This window comes from Argopecten irradians, unplaced genomic scaffold (genome assembly GCF_041381155.1).
Source record: "Argopecten irradians isolate NY unplaced genomic scaffold, Ai_NY scaffold_1306, whole genome shotgun sequence".
Lineage (NCBI taxonomy): Eukaryota > Metazoa > Mollusca > Bivalvia > Pectinida > Pectinidae > Argopecten > Argopecten irradians.
The window spans coordinates 1,764-11,748 of record NW_027188772.1 but is presented as its reverse complement, the minus strand read 5'-3'; the positions used below and the strand labels follow the sequence as shown (position 1 = coordinate 11,748).

The 9,985-nt window shown below is 41.9% G+C and overlaps 1 protein-coding gene across 1 annotated transcript; it reads right to left on the bottom strand.

Moving 5' to 3' along the window:
- Positions 1 to 1,281: 1,281 nt before the first annotated feature.
- Positions 1,282 to 8,970, bottom strand: LOC138314073 (uncharacterized). Its single transcript, XM_069254261.1, has 3 exons — positions 8,740 to 8,970; positions 1,970 to 2,562; positions 1,282 to 1,917 (listed from the first exon to the last, which is right to left on the bottom strand). Exons 2-3 carry the CDS (start codon positions 2,551 to 2,553, stop codon positions 1,809 to 1,811), a joined length of 693 nt encoding a protein of 230 aa, XP_069110362.1. The 5' UTR covers positions 2,554 to 2,562; positions 8,740 to 8,970; the 3' UTR covers positions 1,282 to 1,808.
- Positions 8,971 to 9,985: the final 1,015 nt, after the last annotated feature.

Sequence of the window (9,985 nt, the reverse complement as noted above, 5' to 3'; positions counted from 1 at the left end):
CGGTCTGCGTCACGTGGGTCTTCTCTGGACACTCCGGTTCATCCCACTCTAATACTCCTCGCGTGCTTTCATCCGGACCATCAAAAGTGATTTGTATAAATTGTGTAACGTGTTTTGCAATCGATTTGAAATAAAAAAAAACAGAAGTAAGAAAGACATGTTGTTGCTTTCATTATTTTAGTTAAATACAAAGCTCATCAATTCGTCGCAATAATGTCTGTTTTGATTACCATGGCTAGATGCGTGTACTTTTCATAGTAAACATCAATACAGTTGTAACTCGAAAAAGGCGATGAGTATATATATAACAAGCAGATCAATGGATATCTATTAACCATGCTTAACAGCTCTCCAAACGATAGGAGAAGTTCTGGATACCAGATTCATTTCTATCAATTGGTACACACCGTGGTTCGGTTGGATTTCTCTGGTACCCGTGGTTTTCTCCGCTTTGTAAATCTGTCCATGTTATAAAACTAAAACGAGCATTTATATTAAGAGAATAACTGTAAATTATATTATAAATATAATTATATGCTAAACTTATGTATGAAGGTGAGATAAAGAACGAATGATATGACCCATTGTGCAATTATTATGCGTCATGAATTCAACAGAATTACATCGATTTCTTTAAATGTATATTTACTTGTTTTTGTTGACGTTTTACCGGGTCCGATCCAGTCACAATTAACTGATGATCTATAGTGTCTATATTATGTACTGTTCCTATCAAATTACTCAGTGCAAATATATACAAATAATACACAGCTGATCTAGCTGTGATTCTATCTATCCCTAAATATTATGATTTTACAATATCAATCCTACTGATCACTCAGTGCCTCTGAGTGATCATGATAACTTAACTTCAAAATATACAAACAGCATAAATCATACAGATCAGAATAATTATTAAATGATTAGCAACAACTACTGAATTATCTATAAGCCTATGCGAGTAGTCTCCCCTACCTCGGGTGATTCGATAATCCCTACTCGTACATATATAACCAGACTACGATAAAATCAATGTTATATTATATCTATTAAGAACCTTTCCCTAAGGCCTAACACTACCGAGCTACCGAGTACTCAAAATCACTGTGCACTCACAGTACTCACTGCTACTGAGCACTCACGTTTACCGAGCACTCTCAGAGTAATCACTCCAGCAATGATTCACACACAATCATTACATATTACCGAGTACTCACAGAGTAATCACTAGTACTCTCAATGATTCATGTAAACGTAATCATTCAACGAGCAATCCCAAGGCTCAGTTTACAACTTACTCTCCAGAGTATATAACGCGGAGGAGGAAAGCCTTATTCAGGCACGTCAATCTCCGATCTCAACTCTACCGTAAGTTATTATCAACTGACGTATATAGGCAAGCCTTGTTCAGGCACATCTATATTTACCTTGTATTTACTTAGGTGCTTTCACTTCAGCAGCTCGTCCAACACTAAGAAAAATCTCGTTGAAAACCGCGGCTTTATATACTGCCGGGCAACGACATTAGCGCCATCTATTTACAATAATCCTAGGCTCTAGAACGCTTAACTCACATATAGCTTAACATTACAAGCGTCTACTTGACGGCGAAACTAACAGACAAAATAGAGCAGACAGCGATTCCGGATAGCATGGTAATACAACCGTATTTCATCACACTACCCACGCCTCCGAGCAACACGTGTCCTCACGTGCCATTACAGATAACTATAAGATACAAAATAGATTAAAGATAAAGGATTTATTGGTGGTTGTGACAAAGAAAACGATCAATTTGTCGCGGGTAATCAGTAGGACCTATCCAGTGCCTCTGCCCCAAAGAATTCGCAATACTCCACCAGCTCGACATCTCGGCCGTTGTCCGAGTATCTGGTGGTCTTCGTAACAGTTTTTTCTGTTCACAGGCTGCTGTCTTAGCTCTGGTTCATAGGGATCAGTCTGTGTTGATGCATCCGCTCTTTCAAAATCGGTCTGTGTAGGGATGGAACTACGTAGCTTCTTCGAAACAACTGGCATCGGAACCATATTGATCGGATCCTTAGGGTCCACCCTTCTCTTTGGTGCCATGACAGGAATCGGCCTCGTAGGTTTTCTTATTGCACGTCCTGCCAAGAGGCAGTCATCCTCGGAGGATGAATCATCATGCACAACGGATGAATCTGAAACTTCCCCGAGAAGATCACCAGGGTCTTGTCCCTTCCAGCTCTCCACATCGGTCTCTGGTGAGTGAGCTTTGCTAAGTGCGCCTGAAGTAGAAGGTTGAGCCTTCGGAGAGTTCTTAGAAGATAATGCAGTATTCAGACTCTTTCCAGCAGCTTTCGGAACATCTACTGTCGCATCATGGCGCTTCTGGTGCCTGGTCATATTAGTAGGTCTAAAAGTTTTGTAACTGCACTTGGGACAGGACAAGGTCTTTTTCTCCATAGTTTCAATTCCACATTTCAGAATATGTTCTTTCATATCGTCGATGTTTGCCGTCCTAAATGTACACATGGGGCATTTCTTTACCGGGGTTGTCTTGGTTTTCGCCATCTCGGATATCTGTAACAAGAAAGAGCCCTCAGTTACTTAACAGCATTAAACATTTCAATAACGCGAAGTATAATCAGAATGCCACTTCGGTTTATGTCGCGTTCGCCTTGGGATTGCCCTGTCAGATTCACACTCATTCTCAACACATATGAGTTTCTTTTCTGATTCACTGACATTTTCTTGCTCATCACTCTCAGGCAAACTAGATTCAAAACATGACTCATCAACTTGAACTTGCACATCCTTGCGCTCAAAAGCTTCTGCTTTGCTCTCACCACGCAATACCTGAGGATGTTTCAATCTCATTCTATCAGCATGGATTACTTTAGGTTTCCCCTTGTACCCACATGAGACTCTGTAAGTCACATCTGTCAATCTAGCAAGTACCCTGAATGGTCCTCGCCAACGACTTGCTAACTTGTGCGTGGTGCCAGCTGGAATATTCGGGAAAAAGACATACACAGAATCACCGGACTCAAATTTGGTCCAAGACAGCTTCTGGTCATGATAACGCTTCTGTCGGAGCATCGCACCTTTTGAGTGTTTCCTTACTAACTCATGTGCAGTTTCCATTTTCTCTTTCAATTGCCAAGCCCACTGATTCTGGGGAATCGCTCTGATGTTCCTAGGCATTTCATACTGTATGTCTAATGGAGTACTCGTTTCCCTTCCTAGCATCATGGCGTTCGGAGAGCTTCCTGTTGTCTCATGCTCTGTGGAGCGATAGGCCATCATCACATATGGCAGGTGTTCGTCCCAATCCGTTTGATGGGTATCCACAAACGCACTCAGCATGGTTACGAGGGTTTTGTTGAATCTTTCAACCATGCCATCTGATTTTGGATGGTAGGGAGTGGTATGCGTCTTGTTGATCTGTAGCAATTTACACATCTCCCGGAACAACGCGCTCTCAAACTGAGATCCTTGATCTGAGTGAATGGCATAAGGAACACCAAACCTAGCAATCACTTCTTCAACGAGAATCCTGGCCACTGTCTGGGCTTCCATGTTCGGCATTGCAAAGCTTTCCGTCCACTTTGTGTAGTAGTCTGATATAACTAGTATATGCCGATTGCCCTGTTGTGTGAGGGGGAGTTCACACAAGATATCGATTGCAATTCTTTCCATGGGGAACCCTGACTCCACCATTTGCATAGGAGCTCGTTTAGTTTTACTTGGATTCTTTCTTTTACTGCACTGCGGGCATCCTATTACGTATTGTTTTACGTCTGCCTGTAACCCTGGCCAATAGAAACTCTGTCGGATTTTTGCCAAAGTCTTCTTTATTCCCAGGTGTCCCGAACTCCGATTGTCATGACTGTGAGTCAGCACGGTTCGTCTTTCCGATGCAGGTACAATTGCCTGTAGATTTGCCTCTGAATGGGGATTTTTCCGATACAACATGTCCTCATGTATCACCAGGGATTCAAATTGTGCCCATAGTGTTTTCACCACTATGCTCCGGTCACCAATTTCTTTGTACGGAGGTTTTTCTCTCCTCCTTTCACCCATTCAACCACTACTGCAATATCAGCATCATCTTCCTGCTTCTGCTGAAGGGATGGCTTCATTTCAATTTTGTGATCTTTTGAATCCACCATTGCTACGGGATTGCAGGCCTCAACATTTGCAGTTGTCTCTGATTTGTTCTCCCACATGGGGTCAAACCCGCATTGTCGACATGGTATCCGACTCAATGCATCGGCATTGCGGTGTTGAGTTCCCGGCCTGTGTTTGATGTCCATGTTGTAGGAACTCAGAACCTGTAGCCATCGGGCCATTTGCCCTTCTGGTGTCTTAAAATTGAGCAGCCAGCGCAGAGAACTGTGATCCGTTCTCACTGTAAACTTCCTACCGTATAGGTAGTGTTTAAAATATTTCACGAAGTGTACGACTGCCAACAACTCTTTTCTTGTTACACAGTAACTTCGTTCCGCTTTGGTCAGCGTACGACCTGCATAAGCAACTGGTCTCTCATTTCCATCAATGTTCTGTGAAAGAACTGCACCGATAGATTTGTCGCTCGCATCGGTGTCCAAGATGAAAGGCTGCTTAAAATCTGGGTGAGCCAGTATGGGGGCATTAATCAAGTGATTCTTCAGGGTAGTGAATGCCTCCTGACAGGCTTCAGTCCACTCAAATGCCCTGCCCTTCTCAGTCAGTCTGTGTAGACAGCTCGCAATCTGTGAGAAGTTTCTGACAAATCTTCTGTAATATCCGCAGAAACCCAAAAATGATCTCACTTCCTTGGTATTCTTTGGAATGGGCCACTGCTCTACAATTTTCACTTTTTCATCATCAGTGGCTATACCTTTCTCAGATATCACGTGTCCAAGGTAGACTACCTCCTTTCCAAATAGTTGGCATTTCCGGCTCTTTAATTTCAGCCCTGCAACAGAGAGTCTCTCAAACACAGTTTGTAGATTTAGTAGCATATCATCAAAATCTTTTCCTACCACAATCACATCATCCAAATAGATGAGGCAGATCTGCCATTGAAGTCCGGCCAACACAGTCTCCATTAACCGTTCGAATGTAGCTGGGGCAGACGTCAATCCGAATGGCATCACCTGGAATTCATATAATCCAGTTCGAGTCGAGAAGGCAGTTTTAGGACGATCTTCGCTTTCCAGTTCAACTTGCCAGTATCCTGCATTGAGGTCGAGTGTAAGAAAACCACGTACACCCTGACAAGTGATCCAGTGCCTCATCAATGCGTGGCAATGGATATGCATCATGCACGCTCACAGCATTGAGTTGCCTGTAATCAACGCAAAATCTGAGACTTCCGTCCTTCTTGCGTACCAGAACAATACCAGAAGACCATGGGCTGGTAGACTTCTGGATTACTCCTCGATCGAGCATATCCTTAACTTGTCTATCTACTTCAGAACTCAGATGTGCTGGTACTCTTCTGAGAGGTTGTTTGATGGGTCGAGCATCACCTGTTTCTATCTTGTGTTTTATGACTGTAGTCCGTCCAAGATCACTGTCGGATGCTGCAAACAAGTTACTATATTTCAATAGTAAAGCCTTGACCCTGTTGCTCTGTTCTGAAGTCAGATGCTCTTTTGATCTCTCTAATAGTTGATCCAAATCTTCTCTGAGTTTTCCTGTAGGTGCATCACTAGAGGATTGCACTGTCTCCATCACAGTCGATACAGGACTAGCATGAGCGACATTGGTTCCTGGGTAAATGGTTTGTGGATCCTCCTGCAGGTTCATGAGCCTCACGGGAACAGTAGTCTCGCTACTCACCAAGGATCGGGCTACCAGAGCTTTATCATTCTTCAGAAAGGAGTTGGTACCTTCTATAATAAGTGATTCATCCTTCATCTGTTTACCCACAGGAAAATTAACTTGTCCCGTAATGATCATTTCGCTCTTACCAGGAATGGTTATCTTCTCAGTAGCGACAACTCGAAAACATCCAAGTGTTCCCTCGTACTTTGTGTCAACAGGCATATCGTCTAGAACAAGCGATCCACGTTTCAGATCAATCAGACCATTTCTTGATCTCAAGAAGTCAAGGCCAAGGATTCCTTCATTGCTTATTTGTGCAACTACTGCCTCAAAGTAAACATCCCTGCAGCCTTCAGGTTTTATCATAAAACCTCCCTGACCAAGGACTTTGAGTTCACTTCCATTAGCTGCCAAGACATCCTTTTTAACTTCTCTCAGTTTTGGTCTCCGCTCTTGTGGAATTCTCTCATACACTTCTTGTGACAAGATTGTCACAGTAGCTCCGGTATCGACCAACAGCTTTACATTGGTATGCTGAACTTCTGCATTGATATACAGTCCAGCCTCCTGAGCAGCAGAGGATACTCCGATTCCGGCTGATTGTTTACTCCTGCGCCTTCTTGTTCTAGTCCTGACTGGATTAGCAGCTCCATTTGATTTCTTATCCGATTTCTTTTTGAGCTGAGGACAATCCCTACGAAAATGTCCTGTTTCATGACACTTAAAACAGCGTCGCTCAAAGTTCGAATCCTTCCCACTTTGTTTTTTGCTGATCGGGCTGATTTTTCATTCCCGATTGTAACTGGCTGATATCTCCTTGCATCTTTTCCAACTTCTGTTGGATACTTCTCAACATGGATTCCATCCCAGACTTCTCAGTCTCTACTGGATGGTTGGCATCAGTACCCTCAGTACTTGTATTCCTCAAATAGGCATGACCATCATTTCCATGTTTCTCTGCTTTCTTATAAGCCTCCAACTCAACCGCTAGATGAATCGCATCTGTAAGGTTCTCAGGTCTCGCTTGTTTAATGCGAATACGCATATCCGAATCAGCTAGTGATTCTAGAAACTGTTGCTTGGCCAAAGTTTCTCTCACTCCACCTTCAACAGTTGGATAGGTTAAATTAACTAACCTACGAATAGCTTGACCCAGCTCTGGAAGTGTTTCATTAGCCCTCTGCCTCCTTTCCAACAACTGTACTCGATAAAGTTCAGTTTGATTTGGTGGGGCAAATCTTTGTTCGAGAGCTCTCACTAATGAGAAATAGTGATCTTGCTTCCTGGTAGGTAAATCACCAAGTATACCCTGAGCTTGTCCTCTCAAACTCACAGCAAGATATAGTCCCATCTCATACTCTGACCAGCGATTAATTCGAGCACATGTCTCAAAATGAGACAAATAATCCCTCCATGGTGTCGTGCCATCATATGTAGAGGCTTTTACTGACACATGCTTTACATTGGGTTTCCTACTCAATGATTGGTCCTCATAATCACTATCATCCAAATCAGCGATCGACTTTGGATTCGTTCTCCTCCGCTGAGGGGAATAATAGCTTGATACATCTTCTTTCTCGATAAATCGAGCTGTACCTCTTTGATTTCTGTCTCGATAAGTGATATTGTCTGCTCTATCATCATCAAATCGCGAGGAATGGGTGTTCTCCGAGAATCTCACCTTAGGAGTGCTCTCCCCTTTACTTCGGACTCCAAAATTTCCTTCGTGTGATGATTTCTTCAGTCTTTGCTGACTAGCAGACTCTCGCAGGCTCTGATTCTGAACATCTAGTTGGCGTAACTGTTCCTGCATTTTCTCTATCTCCCTATCAATCTCATGAGATGAAATATCTTCAGGCGTGCTCATACTGCTATATAAATCAGCAATATCTGCCTTTACCTCAGAAGTTCTGCCATCTGCATACATAGATGTTATACCAGAATCTCTATAATGACTGCTCCCCTTCGACATCTGTAGTTTTGGTGTAGAGTGAAATCCCTGTCCACTATCCTCACCAAAATCCATCTCAGAATTTCTCAACTGAGTGCGAGATGTCTCATCAGAAATCATATTCACAATAATATAACAGTTAAATCTAAAATCACATTTTATTTAAAACTGAGTAATCGAACAGCACAAAAATATAGACAAGATCACCACCGCTGCCACCAAATTATGTGACGTTTACCGGGTCCGATCCAGTCACAATTAACTGATGATCTATAGTGTCTATATTATGTACTGTTCCTATCAAATTACTCAGTGCAAATATATACAAATAATACACAGCTGATCTAGCCGTGATTCTATCTATCCCTAAATATTATGATTTACAATATCAATCCTACTGATCACTCAGTGCCTCTGAGTGATCATGATAACTTAACTTCAAAATATACAAACAGCATAAATCATACAGATCAGAATAATTATTAAATGATTAGCAACAACTACTGAATTATCTATAAGCCTATGCGAGTAGTCTCCCCTACCTCGGGTGATTCGATAATCCCTACTCGTACATATATAACCAGACTACGATAAAATCAATGTTATATTATCTATAAAGAACCTTTCCCTAAGGCCTAACACTACCGAGCTACCGAGTACTCAAAATCACTGTGCACTCACAGTACTCACTGCTACTGAGCACTCACGTTTACCGAGCACTCTCAGAGTAATCACTCCAGCAATGATTCACACACAATCATTACATATTACCGAGTACTCACAGAGTAATCACTAGTACTCTCAATGATTCATGTAAACGTAATCATTCAACGAGCAATCCCAAGGCTCAGTTTACAACTTACTCTCCAGAGTATATAACGCGGAGGAGGAAAGCCTTATTCAGGCACGTCAATCTCCGATCTCAACTCTACCGTAAGTTATTATCAACTGACGTATATAGGCAAGCCTTGTTCAGGCACATCTATATTTACCTTGTATTTACTTAGGTGCTTTCACTTCAGCAGCTCGTCCAACACTAAGAAAAATCTCGTTGAAAACCGCGGCTTTATATACTGCCGGGCAACGACATTAGCGCCATCTATTTACAATAATCCTAGGCTCTAGAACGCTTAACTCACATATAGCTTAACATTACCAGCGTCTACTTGACGGCGAAACTAACAGACAAAATAGAGCAGACAGCGATTCCGGATAGCATGGTAATACAACCGTATTTCATCACAAACCGGAAGCGAAGTAGATAGCTGCCGTTTGCTCTTACTAAATGTTGTATACTGCGGCCATTACAAATGTGTGAAATAGAAATGGTTCTCGGAAGAGATCATTGTACATCATTTGTTTCAGTAAACCTCGCTGTACAAGCAGAAGGTACGTTTTTATCGAAAAATTTTACAACAGAAATTTGCTTCCATTTTTTATTCTGCATATCGGTGAAACCATTTAACGTGATATTGACATAAGTTTAAAACCGGAAGTGAGAGGTATAGCCGGCCATTGTTCATTTTTCAACTCAATGTCTCTTACCAGGGGGTCGTAGGGGGGGGGGGGCAAACATGTCTTTTTGCCCCCCCCCCCCATTTTCGCCGACTGAAATTTTCTAAAAATGCTTATTTGAAAGAAAAAAGGGTCCTCCTGCACATTTTTCGTACTTCATTCTAGAAAATTTTCCGCTGCGCGGCGCATTTCCTAAAACGTTCAAGCACATATTGTCAAACCTTAAATAGTAAAAATTCAATACACAAAAACTAGACTAAAAATGTCCATCAAGGGATTCTATGTACTATTTAGAAAAATGTCTCTTAAAAGATCAATTTGTTTATATGTCTTAGTGAGACAATTAATTCATTTTTTATGTTACACAACAATGTGCCGATGGTGTAAAGCCGGTATATTCAGATCGAGAAGGGTTGCATAATGTTATGACGACACAATTATCATTTCTGAATGCAGGTAGCTTTAAATCGAAAAATTACCATGTTAAGAACGCTTTATAATCATTAAACTTTATCGTAAAACTCATCTTAGCCATTCTTAATCGTAATTTTTTTTCCCGGGGGAGACCCCCGAACCCCCCCTAACACCAAATTCTCGCGCCTTTGGGCGCTCACAAATTCATCAAAATGCATCGTAAAACTCATCTAAGCCATTCTAAATCGTAATTTTTTTCCCGGGGGAGACCCCCGACCCCCCAAGCACCAAAATCTCGCGCTTTCGGGC

Bases quoted from the DNA above. Each gene is read 5' to 3' on its own strand.
- LOC138314073 (XM_069254261.1), bottom strand. From the start codon at position 2,553: ATGGCGAAAACCAAGACAACCCCGGTAAAGAAATGCCCCATGTGTACA. The intron at 1,918-1,969 runs ATCAACACAGAC...CAGCCTGTGAAC, and splicing joins GATTTTGAAAGAGCGGATGC to AGAAAAAACTGTTACGAAGA.